Raw genomic sequence first — 21617 nt, 5'->3', positions numbered from 1 at the left:
GCACCCAAACAAGAATACGGTATGTGGCTGGGTAGCCAGTAGTTATGCATGTATTTAGCTTTTACTATATATTTAGGAAAATCTATCCATGTAAAACAGGCGGCTTTGCCGCAGATAAAAATAAATACAGTCAGTTTTAAATTTTAAACGGAAGAGTTTGTTAGCCTTGTATTAAGGCAATAATTACTTTTGGAGTCAGCGGATTGTGATTCGCTAAACTCGTACTTGTTCTAAGTATAGAACGAAAGGTCGGTGACCTAAGTTACGCTCCCTCAAAGCGCAAAGCTACGGCAGCCCCGCTGCAGACTGGCTGGTCTGGATACGCACCTTGTTTGAGAAAACATAACTAAAATTCAAAATATTCGCGAACGGACCTTATAAACAAATTTTTCATACGTTTTTCAACATGGACTCGTGCAGTCGTAAGCTCTTTTAAATCTAGGTGCCTTGGTACAACAAGGCAACTGCTCAGTTTGAACATTGGGTGATACGTTTAAATTGAAAGCTTGAATTAGTAATTTTTATCTGAGCTTCGCTTTGTTATTAATAAACCTTGATCTAAGCTACGTTTCTCACGATGCTCTTCCACTCAGTACCTTTAAACTTTGCTCCATCTAGAAATCTGTCTAAGAAAATAGCACCAAAGTTACTATTAACGCCGAAGCGTCACTTTGATAAGACATCAGGGGGTGATAATCGATTTGTTACTGCTGACAAGACAGAATATGCTGTCAAGGAAGCGCAATTTGCCTAATCATAACGAATTCATATGTGGAAGTTTCACGAGTCGGTGGTTTTTAGACCCGCAGCCAACTCAAATATAATAAAATACGGCTTCCTACCAATACATATCATTATCCAAAATGGTAGTAACCGAGAACCACGAAGAGCTGCTACCACTTGTTCGTAGTGTCGAGGATGGTACCTGCGTGCCAGCAGCAGAGGATGTTCCCAGTGTAACGTCTTCCCATCGTTGCAGGGATGTGGATTGCGTTGTGTTTCTTGTGGTGCCGGGACTTGGGGATGATTGCCAAGACGCTGCTGCCAAAATTGAGAAGACGCTCAAAGACAGCGCCTTGGGTGTGCGTAACGTGCAGCTGGATCTTATGGACAGGCTTGCAAGGATTGAGCTTTCACACCATGTAGACGAAGCAACGGAAATAGCACTAGCTGATGTGGTGCAACGCGCTACTCTTAATAACTTCGTAGCTTACCCCGTATGGCAGCATCGTGAACGCATTGTACGTCTGCACGTAGATGGTATGCGCTGCATGACAAATTGTGGGTGGCAAGTGATTCGTGCGCTGGAGCAGATTCCTGGCGTGTTACACATTCACGTCGACTCGAAGTCCATGACTGCCGAAGTGGCACTAGCCAAAGGTTGCACTGCGACAGAAGTAGATCTTATCAAATACATTCACGCAGCTAATCCGCGCTTTAGTGCATCAATTGCTAAGGGGAAGGCACGCGCAAGCTCACTACCAGGAGCGATTTTATTAAATGTCAGCGGCATGAGAAACAAAGAGATCTGCGCAGCTACAATCGAGACAGCACTGCATAGTACTGACGAAGTAATTGATGCAACAGTTGATCTTGACAATCAGCGGGCTACAGTTATTCTTAAACCGGAGAGTAAGTTGACGGAAGAAGACCTGATTGAGGTGGTGCGAAGTGCTGGCAGTGCGTTTAATGCATCACGCTATAAGCTTTTTAATAACGACGGCGATTCCCGTGTGATATTTCTTACAATATATGGGATGCGCTGTGCGAAGAATTGCGCCAGGAAAGTGCAGGACGCCCTTAACAGTGCACCCGGAGTTATCAATGCCAAAGTTAATTTTGACACGAGGCGTGCTACTATTTTCCTGGAAACGGGGAGCCACGTGACAGAATATGAATTGATTGAAGTCGTGCATTCTGCCGGCCAAAATTTTTCGGCTGTTGTTGCAAAGCCAACGAGTGGGCCGCGTACAGTTTTTTTGACAATAAAAGGCATGAGTAGTTCAAAAAAATGTGCGCGTAAAATTGAGAGAGCATTGTGTACTTTGACGGGTGTAGAGAGCGCGGTGGTGGAGTGTTCGCTTAACCGTGCGAGCGTTCAGCTCGAAGCCGGCAGCTCTTTAGCGGAGAATGACCTCATTGCAGTCATTCGCAACGTAGGCGTAACTTACAATGCAGCGGTGTACGTTCCGTCGCCCAGTCCAAGCACTGTGCGGCTGAAGATCGAGGGTATGAACAATACAAAAGACAGTGTTCGCAAAGTTCGAGAGGCTTTCTGCGAGATAGACGGCATCATGTCTGCAAACGTGGACTTTGCCACTCAAACTGCTATTGTTGAAGTCGATCCGGATAAACAATTTAATGACGAAGCTTTGATGCTAGCTATAACGAGAGCTAAATCTAAAATTCAAGCCCAATTTGTCAACCCTACAGCTGGAGTGCCAGGCGCATTGGAGACGACTGTGAAGAATAAAGTGATTCTACATTCTGAGGCAGATGTGCATTCAACTGATGCATCAGCCGACATTGCGATATCGATCAACTCTAACGAAAGAGAAATCGGTGAGGCGACGCTTATAGTTGGTGGAATGACGTGTACCTCGTGCTCGAATTCGGTTGAAAATGCACTTAAGCAGAAGAACGGGGTTTTATCTGCCACCGTCAATTTCGCGACAGAAAAGGCAACAATTCGCTTTCATAAAGATGTTATTGGAGTCCGAACGCTTATTGATACCATTGAAGAAATTGGATATGATGCGGCCTATGTATCGAAATCCGAAGCGCAGAAGGCTCTAGGAGATCAACGTGCCAAAGAGATTAAACGCTATCGAGTTGACTTTTTTGTTGCCATACTCTTTACATTCCCGATTCTCACTGTTATGATGGTGTTTAGCAACATTGCACCTATTGAGCGCAAATTGGCCCTAAGCATTTTTCCTGGAATTTCGTGGCAGACATCAATCGTAGCGATTTTGGCCACGCCTGTTCAATTTTATTCTGCGCGTCGATTTCATACCGATGCTTGGAAGGGATTGAAAAATCGGGTGCTAGGCATGTCGTTTCTGGTGTCAATGGGCTCTAATGCCTCTTACTTTTACGGTCTGTTCAGCATTCTTCGCGCATGTTTACTGACAGAGTCAAGTGTTGCAAATGCGGACATGTTTATGACATCGTCGATGCTAATTTCGTTTGTAATTCTGGGCAAGTTCTTGGAATCAATTGCGAAAGGGAAGACGTCAGAAGCACTGAGCAAGCTAATGGAGCTACAGGTTAAATCCGCTACACTTTTGATTTACAGTGCTGATGGGAGACGAATCCAGGATGAGAAGACTGTCCCGATTGAATTGGTTCAGCGTGGAGACATTTTAAAGGTTGTACGTGGTACGGCAATTCCTGCCGATGGTGTCATTGTTTACGGCGAAGGTTGGATCGACGAGTCGATGCTTACGGGTGAATCAAAAATAATTAAGAAAGTTTTAGATGATCGGGTGCTTGGAGCGACAATGAATGTCGATGGTTTATTTCATTTGAGGGTTACTGGTGTGGACAACGACACGGCCTTAAGCCAAATCATTTGTCTTGTAGAGGCCGCGCAGACGTCAAAAGCGCCAATTCAAGCCTATGCAGACTACGTTGCCTCCATTTTCGTCCCAGCAGTGCTAGGGCTCTCTTTTTTTACATTTACAATTTGGTACCTTCTCTGCATCTTGAATATGATTCCTAAAAGCTGGATTCCTGTGACTGACAGCACATTTGTGTTTGCATTCAACTTCGGTATTGCTACACTTGTTGTGGCCTGCCCGTGTGCGCTAGGATTGGCTACGCCTACTGCTGTCATGGTTGGGACCGGGGTTGGAGCAGAACATGGTGTATTGATTAAGGGTGGAGAGCCGCTGCAGGCTGCGCATAATGTCGACACGATCTTGTTTGACAAGACAGGAACTTTAACTGTTGGAAAACCTGTGGTGACGGATGTAGTGGTGCTTACTAAGAAGGTGAGCACAGAAGAGCTCATTATTCTTGCTGGGTCGGCTGAACTTGGCAGCGAGCACCCTCTGAGTAAGGCGATCATTGAGTATGCAAAATTTATTTCGCCATCACTTGACCAACCCACAGATTTTAGCGGAGTTTCTGGGCGAGGAATTGCATGCATTGTTGGTGAGCATAAGATCGTCATTGGTAATAGAGAGTGGATGGAAGATAACGGCATGAAGCGTTTATCGAGTATTGTGCTCCAGCAGGCAACGGTTACTTTTCAAAATGCTGGAAAAACCTCGATATATATGGGAGTCGATGGCGAGCTCAGCGCAGTCTTTGGTGTAGCAGATGCTCCTCGCAAAGAGTCGATTCGTACGCTTAAGAAGCTGAAAGAAATGGGTTTAAAAATCTGGATGGTTACTGGGGATAACGCTCGCACTGCCTTCACCATCGCTGATCAGCTCGGGATCAGTCGTCGCAACGTAATGGCTGAAGTAGTTCCTTCTCAGAAGGCATCCAAAGTGAAACAACTCCAAAGTACTGGTTGCATTGTTGCCATGGTAGGAGATGGTATTAACGATTCACCAGCTCTTGCACAAGCGGATTTGGGTATCGCAATTGGAGGCGGTACTGAGATTGCAGTCGAGACAGCTGGCATGGTCCTCATGAAGGCCAATTTGTTCGATGTCATAACAGCACTTGACTTGTCCCGAACGATTTTCAATCGCATACGTTTGAATTACGTGTGGGCGCTTGGCTACAACTGTTTGTTAATCCCGCTCGCTGCAGGTGTACTGTTTCCCTACGGCTTCAGCATTCCGCCTATGTTCGCTGGTGGTGCCATGGCCATTTCGTCCTTATCGGTTGTCACGTCCTCACTCCTGCTTCGGTATTATGCTCCTCCAGCTCTCCCCCAAGATTTTAGCGTGGATGACACAAAGTCGCTTCTTTTCAAAAAGCCTACAGTTACGACGCCGCTGCTGGCCTCTAGCACGTTGGAATAGACAAAACGTGTTCAGCATATTGTAAAGTAATACATTTCGTAATATTCATTGAGATGTTAAAAAATAATTGGATTTTTTATGGATAGGATTTAAATTTAAAAATGGAAATCAGAAAGCTCCAAAGGAGGGAGCTCGACCTGGCCAACCGTCAAGCCAAGAAAAAGTCGAAGCGTGAAGCCAACAGCGGCGACCGCCGTCAGGCTGAGTCGCCAAAATATATATTTGCCAATGGTTACATCCAAATTTAACGACATTTGTAGATATGATTATAATTTTATTATTGCTGCAGGCTATCGCATGGTTGAGCCGTACGTGTATGAGTTCCGGACTCATGCCAAAGCGCGATGGTTTGATCGCGAGCTGCTAGAAATTTTCACCAAGGAATTTGGGGCCAACTCACCGGAATATTACGTGAGGTCTATATAGTATGCAAATTCGTTTGACTTTAACTTTTTCTTACTGACGTAGAAATTTGCGATTGCCTCGGGACGAATTTTAGTGAATCACAAGATCGTGCCGGCTAACACTATTATCAAAAATGGGGACTTAATCATGCATATGGTCACTTTTCATGCCTTAAGCGACAGTATTTGGTTGTGCTGCTTACAATACTATTGATGGAATTAATTAGGCTCATCGTCACGAGCCACCTGTGTCTGGTGAGGACGTCTCGGTGTATTATGAGGACGATGATCTTGTACGTATTGGCTCCTGCGATAAATTTGTCACACTGCTTTATTGACAGCGACTTTGCGACTAGATTGTTGTGTCAAAGCCTTCATCGATGCCCACCCATCCGTGTGGAGCCTATCGACACAACTCGTTACATACTATCTTGCAAGCCTCTCGACCAGATCTTCCTCGGTTGAATATTGTTCATCGGCTCGATCGGCTCACATCCGGTACTGACTTGAACGTAGATTAATAAAAATGTGTACCACTTAAGTGCACATTTCTCATGACTTAGGTGTTGTGCTCTTGGCAAAAAATGCGACCAAGGCGAAAGCGTTATCTACAATAATCGGTATGATCTGCACACTAGATCTGTTAACTGTGGACAATATAAAGCATTTTACGTTGTGCTGCACTGATCACAGCTGATCGCAAGGCTTCCAAGACATACCTGGCGCGAGTGCGTGGAAAATTTCCAGACATCTTCGATTCAAATGATCAAGACAAACTAATAAATCAGGCTAAAGAAAATTGTCTGGCTAGCGTCATTACGTTTCCAGAGGCCAATACTATCCTTATCAGCTGCCCGCTCCGCTGTCTGTCAGCCCGGGACGGTGTCTGGGAGTGCCACAAAGCAGGAAAATCATCGGAGACACTAGTGTGGCTTGTGCGTGCGGACAAGTATACTAGTCTTTTGAAGTGCAAGCCGGTAACTGGAAGAACGCATCAGATCCGTTTGCATTTGCAGCTGATTGGATTTCCAATTGCCAATGACCCTTGCTATGGAGGAGAGCTACACTTTGGTGAGAATGCAGAACGTATCAAACAAATTGCAGCTGCTAGGCGCAGTAAAGTCAACTTTCCACCAAAAGACCTCATAGATTTTTCGACTCCTCGAAGAGAAGATGAAAGTGAATTAGAATTTATGAAACGGACTTGTACGTGGTGCTACGTTGGCGAAGCTGAAGCATTTAATGAGACACAGCTACACTGCTCCAAAATCTGGCTGCACGCCCTAGAGTACCAGGTAATGTGCTGTCTTATCATACAATTTGTACAAATTATATTGTAACTATTCTGCACTCACGTGTCCTGGTATCAAGCTTGATGGGCAAACATTTCAGGTGCCCCAGCCTAGTTGGGCTGATTCCACAAACGAATACTGACGGCAGTGAGATGCAGCATTCTTGGCTAGCAGACTGATGATCGTTATCTGAAATTTAAAATCGCACGGTTGGTGGATGCGAGCGCATCAATTTCTGACTTGACAACGTCACTGATTGATCTCTACAACACCTATCGGGTCAGAAAGCAGGTTATAGTCGCAAATTAGTCTGATAGAGGTCAAGAGCTGTCTTAACTTAGAAATCTCGATCAACTTTCGGATTAGAGAGCCTGTAACATCTCCGTATTTTTCTTTGTAGCTTTCTCGCAAGTGCGCAAAAGAAATGCGAATAGTTGTCGTATGCGAACAAATCGCGCTGCGTCGCATTCCAAATTTAGTTATTATCTGCTGCTGATTCAATCTTGCCAAAAGGTAGTTCTGCATAGGATATGACACTTTTTAATGGTTTGACATTTACACGATGAATAGCGATTTCGTCAAAAGGAGTCCCCCACAGTGATTTAGACAAACAACAACAGCTCAATGCGTAAAAATTTGCTTCCCCAATTTTCGATGTAGTTCGCAGAGTATCCCCTCAAGCCTCAGCTATTCGAAACAAGAGAAGCTTGCGGCTCTCGCGTAGCACGAAATTGCTACCACTAAGCCGTCGCTTTTAGAGCATCAGGCAATGGTGGATTGAGCTTTATCTGGGTGACGCCATAAGGTAATATTCGCGCGTAAATGCATCGTAGTCTTCGAGCAACAGTTCGCCTGGAGAAAACATTCAGTCCGCCACCAGAGTGTAAATCTCGTTCCGTGATGAAGTGACTCTTTTCTTCAATTGCATCTTGATGTCATAAATCAGATTCTGGCTCTTTGGTCAATCTTCTGCGTGATAGCAAAACACTAAACTTGCCCCGACCAAGCTCACGGTAACAATCACTACAGATAGTAATGAAAAATAAAGTTTCTAGTTTCAGGATACAGCGGGTGATCATCAAGAAGCGAAAAATCTCAGCACCTTTCGGCTCAGGTCGTGAAATTTACGTGCAGCTTCTACTTTGCTGGCACCGATTGTTCTTGTGTGTACACGCCGTCGAACCTTGATCGTTCATTTTGGAACTTGAGTCGTTTAAATACACTTGAGCAAATCCCATCGGCTCGCCCAGCGCCTTAGAGTAAAACTTCGAGAAAAGGCATAACAATCTACAATGCGAAACATTCGCCCATGCAAATTCAAGTCACCACTAACGCGGAAATTATGAGATGAATGATAGTCGTTCGACATGTCATCGGAAGGAAAGCTAAGATTACAAGTCGATATGTGTGTAACGCGCTTTGGTAGCGAGCGCTTACTCAAGAACTTTTCGCGAGAAAGTATAAGACCATTCATCTCGGACATCATAGGGGCAGTGTATGTGAAATGTGTGGTACAAGTCGGCCGAAGTTGTTATGATTTTGATGCTGTGTTAAGAAATTCTGCCGACTGAAGCGCACTATTAGTTTTGGACGGCATTGTGTAATTTGCCAACTAACATGCGCTTCAGAAGTTGTCTACGGTAAAAATTGGTTCTAGCTATTTTATCGATCTCATTTCTGGGATTAATGGCACAAAAGCAAGAGTAAATCTATCTTTGATTGAGCTCGCAAACAAGCGTCACGATATAAATGTTGTTTTGGCTTTCGCGAGCATTGTAACATTTCAAATTGCTTTTCTACTGCCGGAATCACGAATTGCCGCGCTCGAAACATAAAGAGCTAAATCAACGCGAGAGTTATCAGATAGTAGTACCTTGTCATTCTTATACTTCATATTCATCTCATAGCGAGCAACTTACTAATATTGGACCATTCGAGTTTCTTACCTCGTCGAATGGCTTATATGATAACCTCAACTATGCTTTCACATATCGTTCGGGCTTTTCATAAACCTACCTTCCCATTTCTACTGCATTCGACAGAATCGAGAATGCCATTAACTCTTTGAGCTGAGTCTTTTAAGTTCTATTTAGTACTGCAGGTTTACCGTACGGCACTATAGTTCTTAATTGATGTACGTACTATTAACACCACCAGTGAAAACATTGTGGAATTGCAAATAGATGCGCACAAAGCGTGATTGAGCTGTACAACAGGCCAAACGGTACTATGATATAGAGCAACAAGCGTGTACTTCTGCCGAAAGGATTGAGCTCTACTCCGCTAGTTTGGCTTTCTTCTTGTGCTTCTTTTTCTTCTTCTTGTCCGTGTCAACAGCAGGAGCTACTGCAGCTTCCTTTTCTTCTTCAGCCTGATTCTGTTTTTTATTTTTCTTCGCCTTCTTTGACTTTCTTTCTGAAGGTTCCTGCTTTTCCTCCACTTCTAAATCTTCGTCCTCGAGTGGACGTTTTTTTGATTTCTTGTTCTTCTTTGGCTTCTTTTCAATCATCAACGCATCCTTTTTCAGCTCGTCTGATACCTCCTGCATCACATCAGCATTTTTTCGGGGGGGCGCTCCACTCTCGTAAAATGAAAGCCGCTCCTCGACTTGCTCGCGCATCTTGTCCCCGTATTTTGTGGTGGGCTCGTCGATGAAAGAATCGATGCGCGAAGCAATTGCACATTTGTTTGCAAGATAGCGAGATATACGACCCTTGTTCTTAGCAGCCGCACGGCCGATAAAGGTTGAGTGAAATAGAAGACCATATTTGGGAGTGTTTCCACGAGTTTTTAAAGCACGAAATAAGGCCTTTTCAGCACCAAGAATTTGCACAGTCGAAGCAGGGCATTTAGCCAGATTTGTTAACGAGCCAGCATGCGAGATAAGGCGAGCACCCACCGACTCACCGATTAGTGAGGCAAGATTCGGGGCTACAGTTGACATCTTGGAAACTAGATATTGGTGCAGCTGACGGCGATACTCGGCAAGATTAACGAGACGAGAAGTAAAATTATCGATATTGATCATATCGATCTCTGACATGTCCATACCCATAGAGGAGCGAGAGGCATGCAATATCTGCTGCGCTTTGTCCTCATCGAGGACGATCTTTGCAAGTTCTTCAAGTGAGTCCTCACTCAGCGAGTTCCGATTCTTGATGAATGAGGCGCAACGCGCGTATACGTAATTGTCGTTGACAATTTTAACCAACTCAGGAAAGTGCCACGAATACCACTCACGTACACGCATGGCAAATGTGTTAATGTCCTTGTCCATTTGGTCAAGCAGCGCGATAGCCTGGATAATCATGTTGTCGGCACGGTTTACGTTAAATTTGACCTTGGCACGTGAGTACGAGTGACCAAGACCAAGTTGAGCCTTGGCAAGGTTACCTTGTGCCAGCTCCTTTACAAAAGTGTCAAAGTGCATGCGCACACCGCGGACGATCTCGAGTGTGGTCTCGCTCGTGTTGCACGAGACGCTAAGCTCGTCTGAGATTGCCTGGGCCAAGCTCTTATCCTGCACGCCAAGAGTAAATTTACCCTTTTTACTAGCCTTTACTTTGGGCAGGTTCATCTCAAGGAAGTTTTTTAAGTCATCGCTCAGCAGACCCTCTGAAATGTTATTTATGTTCTCGAGAGCGTTCTCGGCCGACGTGAACGGCTGAAAAGCCTTGAGCTTCACAATGCGACCGAATGATGAAATATCTGCTACCGATGCTTGCACTTCAGTCAAGAGGCTGCCAATTTCCTCGTTTTCTATTACTTCAAAGATCGCATAGCCAGAGGCCGATTCAAACAGCACAAAGTTGTTGGCACCCTGTCATTCAAAGCAAAAAATGTTAAACAAGTTAAACGCGGATATCTAAGGGGCTCATTCGAACAGTTTGCGCACGCAATTTACGTCAACAGCGCATATTACGAGCTACGGTCCTGACGCACCATAATTAGCCTGAGCTGTTTTTCCGACTGGGTTAAATGGTGGCGCTTGCTCTTCTTTTCAGTGGTTGCTAGCCAGCCAGGTCAGCCTACCTTTTCATTGGTTATTATGTTACAGGTGCAATTACAGTAAAAAATACCCCCAATTTTCATGACATACATAATATATATAGTATGAGAAGCGACGCAATGTTTATCATTCATTGCGAGCTAGCATGTCTGTTTTCGCATGAATGTTCGTACTTTTCCATTCGATTCATCATCTCGAAGCAAGCCCCTTTACTAAGCCATTTCACGTCATGCTAACTGCAGCGGATTTTCGTGCACTAACACCGCGAAAGTTTCGACTTGTTCAGTCCGCTTTAAGTGACGCACTTGGGGTGAATTCGATAGCCGTCTCTGGAACGCGAATTGCCGAACGCATTGATTTATTTTTGCTGAACTAAATTTGCTAGCTAAAATTGAGCTCAACATATCGTTTTATTAACAAACTTCTTGGAATAAGTCCGTTCCCGCTTAAAATCTGCTCATTGTTGTGACAGAATTTGCTTGGCTATCACTATCACCACCACTTCATTCGTCGATCTGAGACTGGTGATTACCGTGCAGTTCCACAACGCCATCCCGATGTGGCGGAACAAAAGATGATCCAGTGAATTGAAAAACATGGCAATCGTATACGAGTTGTGCGCTGATCCATGTGTTGGCGTAAGCGAAGCGCCACGGTGTAATCGATCCGCATCGATTGCGTAAGAGTGGAGGCTGGCGAAATGAATGTCCCTCGTGGTGGAAGACTTGCTATTTGGCGATTAGCGACTCCAAAAATATACAGTCTCGTGAAAGCAGAAGGCCGACATGAAAGTTGCAATCAGCGTCTCTCCGTGTGAAGCCACTGGACTAACAGCTTCATAAAGTGCGACGGGCTGCTTTTCGACGTTAAACCAAACTCACGATTCAGACAAACGAAGTCATTGTGATCCGCATTTGTCGCGTACATACGATTTCGACAAAGCAGTCCTGAGGGAATAGTTGCTGTGTAGCCCGCGCTCTGATCGTGTATGTCGTAGAATTTGACATAATTAGCTCAATTCGCTCATCTGCAAGCACAAAGTCACATTGACCTTCAGTAAAAGGTGCATCAATTGTGACGCTGAGATAGCGCGCACCTCCCTCACTTCAACCCGCTCTTGTGAAACGGCCGTTGTACTATGCATTCCATGCTACACCCGCCCCTCTCCTGTTAGAGTTTGCGCCGACACAAAGATCTCCGTGAAAGCCACACCTGCCCAAAAATGTCCATAAAAGGAGACCGTCACCAAAATAGGTCTGCCGCCATTTTGACTCCAGGAATTCGGACTTTAGACTTAGTTCGTTAAATTCATCCTCCCTTGGTAAGTGGCATGGATTAGAAAAAGACGGTATGCCAAGCTACGCGGTACATACACTTGCGACATACAGTGTCATTTATACAGTTCCCACTTTGGGGCAGTCGTCCCCAATGCCCAGAGTCCTCTACACAGTACATCCGATTATGCTGATTGGCATTTGCGCCAGATTGATGGCCACATTCCGCTTGTTATAAACCTATGTGTTTTGCCACATGTAGTGAGCCTTTTTGACGCTGAAAAGTAATGATTTTCTTATTTAACTCGCTTGGTTGGAAGAATGTGTCAACGACGTTGAGCGACTATTTCCTATGTAAGTTCATTGGCATGTTACAGAATAATTGGTCCTTAAATGCCACAAATTGTTGAAGCTAAGATGCTGTGCAAGGTATGCATGTCACGCGGTGTTGCTCAATCAGCTGAACGGTCACACCGTGACAAGAATGAGCCATTCTTTAGTTGACTAAATAACGTCTGGGGCCTTTCACTCACGACTTGCAATCGCCGACTCCCACTGGGTTTGCTGGACACCGTGGCACCAGGCCGTCTCTACTTGTTCATAAAAGTGCTTTGAAAGTGAGACATCCAGTAGCTCATTTTGGCTTCATTCAAAAGAATCTTCAAAACCTCAGCTCACATATGAAAATATTCGTCTCAGCAGATTGCTCTGGAGACCGTATCATACTGCTGCGACATTTCGCCTCACAGAATAAATATTCCGAAAGCAGAGAGATATCGCTTGCCAAAAAGTCACTTTTGAAACTAGATCAAACAAAATGTTTGTTAATCGGGAGGCTCTCGGTTCGACACCTAGATGTACCAGAATGAGTTAGCTAACGCAAAATTTAAAAATCAAGGCTTTCTCTGTGCGAGGTGTACGACACCCCCGCTGCATCTGGTAGCGCTTGATGTCAGTCCAAAGACGGAGTCTGAGTCGTCGGTGAGTTCGGAATCTGATGTGATTAATGAGCGATCCTGGTTACAGTAAGAGAGCTAAACGAGCTTCTGTCTCTAGTAGGCCCCGTAGGATAGCGCAATTATTGGTCAACGATTCAGAATATTTATACTCGTCTTGAGACGTTCACTGGCTATAAAAAAGTGCTGGTGATACATGTTCAAGAGTAACAGGTAATGGCTATGGGAGAACAAGCGTCACCCACAGTAATGTCGCTTTTGCGTAAGGTGATTTATTCGGATCTGAATAGAAGTAATCTTCCACTGGATTAGAGGAGCTGAATTGCTATAAATTGGTCACACTCCAGAAGGCACAGTAGGGCGTCAAGCTGGCAAAAATTCTTGCTTGGAGGCCGCGCGAGGATGAGCAATGGTGTACGGTATTATCTATCAGCGAATCTTGCGCGATAGTGTTTTTCTATACAGCATTGAGCACGATCGGTGGAAAGCTCCGGGACTATTCTGCTACGGGGATACCTAATGTGCCAGCGATGTGGGACCGTCCATACATTTATTTGAGTCACATTGTACACGCGCACAGATCTATTTTAACGTTATAGCTGTCTATCGCCGTCAATTGATCGTAGGCATTGTTACTGAGCACCTGCGAGCTGTGCTTAATTGCTTGCGCCTTAACCAGCTGTAGACACATATGTCTTCGGACAAGTTAGAGTCAAACTGTTTCCAGACAAAGTATTTCGCCAGCATGTTTGCCAGCGGCAATTGATGCGAATCACGATCCGCGTTTGACAGCATCATATTGGCTAGGATAATCACATCAGCGGCGTGGTGTGCATAGGTCAGGTTCCATTATACATGTTGCGTGGAGCACATAATTTGTGCTTCTCACATCAATCTTACACCCTGTATAGTTGTATACCCCCTTTCAGTTCCATCGTATCAGAACTGGAAGTTCTTGTCAGGTTAGGGAGGCTCAAAACCTGTTGGTTATAAGAATAAATGTCACTTCACCTTTCCTCCTCTCTACGGAAGTCAACGGCCTGCGCAAAGCGAGCAGCACGCGGTGAGGCGGGTTAGTTGACCTAAGCCATCCTCAGAAAAGTGTGTACATGGACGGGCAATCCCCGTTGCACTTGGTAGCACTAGCAGTCATTCCAACGCCAACTACTCCGATGGATTTATCGATGAATAATGTGATCGTCCATGGATCAACAGGCAGGAATTTTTTTTACAACACGCTCGCAATGGGAGTGTGTGGTAAAGCTGCGAGCCTTAATCGGAGATCACGCGGCCGCCGATATGCTCCAATCGGATCAAGAAGCGATAACTCAGCGCTTAGCAAAATTTGCTGCGAATGAGCAAGATTTATTGGAATGTTTTTGGCAGCATATTAGTCAAGTTACCTTTGCCATGTCGCATTTGGATAGCCGTGTGAAAAATTGGTCGATGACATGGAAAGTTAACCGCCCTGGCTACTTTGCCGCATGGCGCGAGCTGAAAAGGCCATGGAATCGACGTAATGTGGCGTTTCGATAACGGTCGAAGTTTTTATCATGTCGTCAAGACAACGGCACGTTGTACGATTATGTACAGAGGCTCCGTGAGCTTTGTGCTAGCGTGGCAAAGCGATCCACTGGCAGAGGCAGTGATGGTCACCGTGATGATGGAGGGATACACTTATGGTCCTCCCGGGATTGAAGACTTCTGCCAGAGTCTGACGACTCTAAACGATGCAATTTATTGCGTGAGGACTACTGTCAGCGTTAAGCATGTGGTAAATTGGTCAATCCGATGGAAGCAGTGGCTGCTACTATCGGAGTTCCGGAACCAATGGACCTAAGCGAGGCGACTGTCTTTAGACAGCAAGTTCGCTGTTACGGATGTCAGCACTTCGGTCATATTCGCCGCGACTTTCCATGTGAGTGACAAATCTCTCAATATGGTTTTAGTTATTATAATCCCGGTCACGTGGTATCAATACCACGAGGCGTTCGGGAAACGCCGGGACCCAGTAGAAGCAGGGCGGTCTACTGGGGCAATTATAAGCTCTTGTGAGTGTGGTGGTAAAATTACTCACGGGGGTTTAGCCCCTGAGGGATTGCTGTCTTTTTCCAACGACTCGGTCTCCGCGTGGTCACAGCAAGTGCGAAGGGTTAAGGTCGTCCATACATTGACTCTGGCGCGTCGCGCAAAAATGCGCGGGGGCGGGATGTTGCTTGAAACGATTCAGTGCTTTCGGTTACACTGGATAAAGCAATGGTTTTATCTAAGTGAAGTTGGCCGCTGGTGCGGTGGTTACCGCGAAGAAAATTACGGTATTCTTTTAGTTGAGTTCGAAGACTTCAACTCGCCGACAGTATTCACAGTCTTTGAGATGGACGAACGTTATGACCTAATTTTAGGTATACCATGGCTTGACAAGCCCGAGCCATGGATCGATTGGCGATCAAGAACAATTGGGGGTGGCTCTTTTGGCGTTGGTAAAACTTTTGGGAGTAATGATTCATAACGCACCAGAAGAAACGCTCGAGCGCTAGGCAACATGCTGCTAGAAATGATCCACACTTTATTGGTATATGTCATGCAATTGACACCCCCCAGGTTAGGGAAGATACTACGAAGTCGAATGGAGTGGCCATGGGTGGTCACTCAGGAAGTTTGTCGATGAATTAAGTGGCCGCATAAGAACAAATGAATTGTTGATGGGTACGGCGATTTGCCAGCGGAAAAGTTTTTTGAGGGAGAGATGCCGGCTGTTGCCCCCCTTCAAGACAGAAGAATGCAGTCGGCATGTGTGTAACGGAAATTCGAACGAATTGACTGTGGCTGGATATTCCAATACTCCCACTGGAAAACAGTGGTTGAGTAGGATTGTGTGTCGTTGGGTCCAACTAACCACAAAGGTGACGCTCCCACCGTTGTGTGGTTGAGCACACACATGTGTAGAAATAAACGGAAATTGTTGATCGAGGTGTTTGTAACAGGATTTCACGTGCCTGGTATGAAGGGTGCGGGATACAAAAGATGGAGTGACTAAACAACGGTGTGGCTACACTTGAACAAGAATTCTGTACATGGCTGGAACAGCCAGTAGCTATACATTTAATTAGTTGTTGTTATATAGATAGGAAAACCTATATATTTAGATATAGGCGATTTTACCACAAATGAAACCGAGAAATACAGTTTACGTTTGGAATAGAGGAGTTAATTAGCCTTGATTTAAGGTGGTATTACTCTAGGAGTAAGTGGATTGCGCTGCAGTGCTGACACTCTCGCTCTGGGTGCGGTTGAATCCGTGGTTGAGTTAGTCCAGCGTACTACTTCCCATGCATGCGATTATACTGGTCCACGTATTGTGAAAGCATCGACTGGTTATGAAGTCACAAGAGTAGCTTTCTTCTGGCACCGTTGCCGTTGATGGAAGCGCTGGTGCAGCTCGACGAAGTCACTTAGGATGACTTCCTACAAGAATTCCAAGTGTGATGACATTGAGGTGGTCGTGTTGCTCCAGTCGACAGTCGACCTAGCGGAACTACGCTCATCATCCGTTACGGATGACTCGGTTCTCGAGAAACTTTGACAGCGTGTGGAGTCACGCAGAGGATCGGCTATTATGAAGGATCCAACGAATCATTATTATTCACTTGTTATGGAATATAAGGATGACAGCCTTAGTGCGAACCCGCCCTATGGACTTCCACCCGAACGTGAGTTTGACACAAATTGATCGTGAGTTTAATTTACATGCGGTACTGAGATAGTGACCACTGTCGCGTGAACATAGTGAGTACATCTACGGCTTCATTGCTCAAAAGCAAGCTGCTGGTTTGGTGAAGAAGAGCGACCTTCAAAGCGCGTCGATGTTTTGTGTGCGTAAGCCTAATGATAAATGGCGTATCGCTCACGCCTATAACAAGATGAATGCGCAGACAATTGCCGCGCTAACGCCGATTCTGCGTAAGGATGTCATCATCACATGATACTCAGTTAAGTGGACTTGATTTGGCTGATGGATATTACCACATCTTGATGAGGGAGGAGGAGCCCCTTTGACGGCTGTTAGTACACCGTCCGGTATGTTACGAAAGTGTACTGTGATACCTCAGGGTCTATCTAATACCCCAGCAACGCTCAATCGATTGGTTTCACATCTGTTTCGACCACTGTGACGCTTAGCACAAACCCATGTCGATGATATTTTCGTCATATGAAGGATGAAGGTGGCAGATCTACCGAAGAAGTGCACCTGGATCACCTCCGTGCGTTTCTGAAATGTGTGTGTAAACATTCATTGCAAGCGAATTTTGCAAAGTGTATTTTCGGTGCTAACAAAGTACCGGCCTTCGGTTGATATGCTAGTGAATACGGTGTTCGTGCAGATCCTCAGAAGGCCAAAACAATCGTGGAGTGGCCAACTTTTAAAATTATAAGGGATTCGAGGAAATGGATTGGTTTTTTCGATAACCTGGTTTCTCGTGTAACTACGCGATCATGGTACGCCCATTATTAACCTTGCTGAAAAAGGACGTATTATGGGGAATGGTCATCTACTTGTGAAGAAGCATTCACTTAAATCAAGAACAACTTTATAGAAGTACCATTAATTATTTATCAGATGATACGAAGCCGTATAGCGTGTTGTGTGACGCTTCTGTATTTGCAATCGGTTGTGCATTGTTGCAAAAGGACTCAGAAAAACACGATTGTGTTGTTTCAATAGCGACAGCTGGTGCCAGCAGAAACAAATTACCCTGTCCACGGCAAGGAGCCTTAAGCAATGAATTATGCTCTGTTGAAGTTTCGTGTTGTTCAACTCCGTTTGTTGTCTACACGGATCACACAATGTTGCGATATGCAGTTCGGTCACCTCTTTCGTCACAGCGAATAGCTCGCTGGCTGACATTCCTCGCAGAATACAACTTCTCGGTCGCGTACAAGCCAGGGAGACTGAACGTGCTGGCAGACGCATTGTCACGTCGTCTCGACTATGAGTTAGCTCGTATCAGTTATATTGAAAGCGATGTATTTGATATGATACACCGAGCGTATGTTGAGGACGAACAGTGTGATCGGATCATCAGAAAGCTGTCACTGAACGATATGGAATTCATGACAAGCTTCCTGGTCGCTTGAAATCAAGGTTGCCTCGTTTTGCAGGGAAGAATGGTTTCCTTCACTGTGAAGTTGCACGTGACGGCGAGCCAAGGATTTCGGTCTCCCACAACGATGATTTGAAGCATAAGAAAATGTACGAGGCGCCTGATACGCTGATGGCCGGTCGCTTTGGTCTTGATAAGACCCACCAGTGAATGGCATTTTGATACGTGAACACACGCAGTGTCTGTCAGTGCGTGAAGAGCGCAAGGCACACGCAAGTGCCACTGTAGAGTCTCTCTGTTCCAAATGACTGTTGAAAATTAGTCGGTCTCGACTTTTTTTGGCTTCTCCAAAAATGCTGACGGTCACAATGGTTAGTTTTGAATGATTTGTCTTGAGGTAGGATTGAGACGTTAGGTTACGGGGTTATCTCTTGTCTTGTTGACAGACTCAGCAAGAAGGATTCGATTAGCGATTCGATCGATGCCTGAGGTTTGGCTAGATTGTTTATTGATCATGTTTTTTGCAATCACTGGTTGCCAGAAGCCATCGTCTCCGATTGTGATAAAGGATCACGAGTGGCCTTTAGGGAAAACTGTTCCAAATTCTTGGCACTCGCTTGGATATGTCCACATCAATACACCCGGAAAACAACTAGTAAACAGAACGCTCCAACCGAGTTATCGGTGATGTGCTGAAAAGTTTCTGTGCGGAGAATCCCGCGGAATGGAGTTAATTGTTACCATTAAAGGCGTTTACTATGAACAATTTAGTTCATTTATCCACTGCATTTACGCTATTTTTTATAAACGGCTTGCGACACCCGCAATTACCGCTTTGTGCGATGGGTTGTGTGTCTAATGTAAGAGGAAGATGGGCTCGACAAACCGTTGCCCCCAGAATTGATACAGTCAATGATGCGCATGTGAAAGCGCAAGTACGAGGACTCCCTGGACTCATTCATCATAAGTCGTGTGAATGTGATCACACGGATGCGAGAAGCAATGGCAAATGCGCAAGCTATGCAAATGAAAATGCAGTTAATGGAAGTCGACAAGGCGAATGTTTTCTATTGTAAAGGATTATATACAACTTGGTACGAAGAGCCGATCAGATGATGCGATCTCAAGCTTGGGAAGCTCGAAGCTATTACCTCGCATTATCGGTCCATTCTGAAGAGTGTCATGCCAAGAAATGCATCCTGCTAAGCTGGCTAAGGACTCATCCAACATTTAACATAGTGCTCTTTAAGCCCTAACATCACGATTACGCAATTTCCAACCAGGATGTAACGCAGTCTTATTCGAAAGTGGCTATACATCCACGGCTTTGGAACAAGGATCGAAGGATGAACCCATTGGCGTCGTCGCCCCAACGCCACCCTCGGATTGACGGGATGATCGGGAGTGCCCGAAAGAGAGCAAGATTGATTGCCGCATATCCGTGGAAGCAACCGCAGCAGGCAGGAGAGCTTGCAGAACCTGCTGCAATCGGCGGAGCCGATCCTCGATTGCGTTCCCAGGCGACTTTCCACGATGCCATGCGAAGTCGCAAACTTCGCGTAGGACCGATCGGTATTCCTTCACGTGCTGTCGTGTCGACGACACTCGATCGGTCACCTAAATTAGCCGATGGTTCCTCAGCGAGAGAAGGTTCTCCACCTTCGTCAAACGTATTTCAAAGGCGCAAAAGGTCTGTGGACCAGCCACAGTAGAAGCAGAGGGAACGCCCGCTTCGGCCACCTTCCTCTCTTCTGGATCGACAAATGAATCAACACTACCACGTCGAGAATGTGGTGGCGGAGAGGGACGTCCGCGGTCGGAATGAACTCCTGGTAAGATGACTGGGATATCCTACGAGCGAGAATACATGGGAGCCTCGTGCGCGTATTCTTCGACTGTCCCAGTATCGTTTGCGAATTCAAAGCGGGTCCGAAGATGGACTCCGCTTAAAAAGCTGCCCTTACTCTTCTTTCCCTGTCCCTCTCGTCATGAAACCTGATAACCGAGCACACATCAGTCGAGAATCCATTCGACTGAGGATTTTGCCAAACTCTATGGTGGAATTACCACGTCTTTCGTAAAAGTTGTCGCGACGATCAAGATCACAATAGCGCAAATGCGCTGATTGACGCTGTATTGGGACAATGTCCAAGTTCGATAATGACGAAGATCTCATGTGGGGCAAGCGTGTCTAGAGAGCTGGAAAGAGTGTAATAAAGAGCAGAAGAAGAATACAAAGAAAATGCTGAAGAAAAGCCCGAAAAATGATAGAAGAACTTAAAGTCAAGTCCAAAGAAAGATGGAGAAGCTTGAGGCAAAGTCTGAAGAAAAGTCCGAAGAGGAGGTTGAAGAAGAGTTGGAGAAATTTTTAAGAATGTACGTAAACCCACTTTTGAGGTCGTGGTGGCGAACTGGGTCAGGTCCCATTACACATTTTGTGCGGACCTCATACTTTCTATGTCTCACATATAATGTATACTCTGAATAGTTGAATACCCCCTCTCACTTTTGTAGTATCAGAATTGGTAGAACTTATCAGGTCAGGGAAATTAACAACCTGTTGGCTATAGTAATAAATGTCAACTCATCTTTCCTTGCCCTCTCGTCTAATTTCTGCGAGATTAAACTGTGCTTTCTTTTCAAGGGCAACCCGGATGATATCAGCGAGTGAAATACCCACTCCAAAAAAAAGTGGACGCGCTGTGTGGCGACATTATAAAAATTCGAAATAAAAAATGTGGTGAATTTTGTTTAGACACGTACCTTAGTAATATAACGCAAACTCAGTGAGTGGGAGTGCAGCGGGGCTGCCGTAGCTCTTTCGCTTAGAGAAAACTTGGTTAAGGTCGGTGACCTTCGTTCAATATTTAGAACCAGTCCGAGTGTAGCGAATCACAATCAGCTTACTCCAAGAGTAACTACCAACTTAACCCAATGTTAATTAACTCTTCCGTTTAAAATATAACCTGTATTTTTCAATAGATTTGCGGCAAAGCTGTAACGGAATTACACGTACCCCGGTATGAAAGGGTGGGTCACACAAGATGGTGCGACCGCATAAAGGTATGGATTGCACAAGTCGGTCTAATCACACAATGGTGTGGCTACACCATGATGAGAAGCCACTGGCGGGACTGTCAGTAGCTATACATAATAATTTGGTTTTACTATTTGATTGAAAAAAACTAAGGGTTTAGATATAGGCGTCTCTGCCGCAAATAAATCAAATAAATACAGTTCCAATTTTGAACGGAAGTCGTCATTTGCCTTGGGCCAAATTTTAAGTTCTGATTACGATTCGCTGCATTCGTACTGGTTCCAGTTTAGTACAAAGGTTGGTGACCTTAAGTATGTTTTCTCCAAGCAAAGAGCTGCGGCAGCCCCGCTGCAAAAGATGCCTATATCTAAATCTATAGTTTTTCTATATATGTGTATATGGTAAATCTAGCTAAATGTAAAACTACTGGCTGTTCCAGGTACATAATGAATTGTTGTTTAGTGTAGCCACACCGTTGTGTGGCCATACCATCTTGAGTATCCCAGACCATTGTGTGATATCACCATCTTGTGCGACCCTTTTAAACCCGCACCTGTAAGC

At 45.1% G+C, this 21617-nt stretch overlaps 4 protein-coding genes across 4 annotated transcripts; 1 reads left to right on the top strand and 3 right to left on the bottom strand.

Moving 5' to 3' along the window:
- Positions 1 to 863: 863 nt before the first annotated feature.
- PHALS_07979 (p-type atpase (p-atpase) superfamily) lies at positions 864 to 6857 on the top strand (the record flags this gene model as incomplete). The annotated part of the gene is made up of 11 exons (XM_024721536.1): positions 864 to 4904; positions 4983 to 5003; positions 5069 to 5213; positions 5272 to 5393; positions 5451 to 5543; positions 5614 to 5679; positions 5743 to 5884; positions 5950 to 6006; positions 6080 to 6681; positions 6758 to 6778; positions 6837 to 6857. 11 exons carry the CDS (start codon positions 864 to 866, stop codon positions 6855 to 6857), a joined length of 5331 nt encoding a protein of 1776 aa, XP_024586625.1.
- Positions 6856 to 8955, bottom strand: PHALS_15265 (uncharacterized protein). The gene has a single exon (XM_036407276.1). The coding sequence runs from the start codon at positions 7201 to 7203 to the stop codon at positions 6928 to 6930; it is 276 nt and encodes a 91-aa protein (XP_036263514.1). The 5' UTR covers positions 7204 to 8955; the 3' UTR covers positions 6856 to 6927.
- Positions 8954 to 10623, bottom strand: PHALS_07978 (nucleolar protein nop56; the record flags this gene model as incomplete). Its single annotated transcript, XM_024721533.1, has 2 exons — positions 8954 to 10498; positions 10621 to 10623. 2 exons carry the CDS (start codon positions 10621 to 10623, stop codon positions 8954 to 8956), a joined length of 1548 nt encoding a protein of 515 aa, XP_024586623.1.
- Positions 10624 to 13510: 2887 nt separating this feature from the next.
- PHALS_07977 (uncharacterized protein) lies at positions 13511 to 13715 on the bottom strand (the record flags this gene model as incomplete). Its single annotated transcript, XM_024721532.1, has 2 exons — positions 13511 to 13520; positions 13561 to 13715. 2 exons carry the CDS (start codon positions 13713 to 13715, stop codon positions 13511 to 13513), a joined length of 165 nt encoding a protein of 54 aa, XP_024586622.1.
- Positions 13716 to 21617: the final 7902 nt, after the last annotated feature.

This window comes from Plasmopara halstedii (assembly GCF_900000015.1).
Source record: "Plasmopara halstedii genome assembly, contig: Scaffold_3120, whole genome shotgun sequence".
Lineage (NCBI taxonomy): Eukaryota > Oomycota > Peronosporomycetes > Peronosporales > Peronosporaceae > Plasmopara > Plasmopara halstedii.
The sequence above is the reverse complement of the archived record's forward strand: the minus strand, read 5'-3'. Positions and strand labels throughout refer to the sequence as shown.

Coding starts and splice junctions, on each gene's coding strand:
- PHALS_15265 (XM_036407276.1), bottom strand. CDS start 7,203: ATGCAGAACTACCTTTTGGCAAGATTGAATCAGCAGCAGATAATAACT.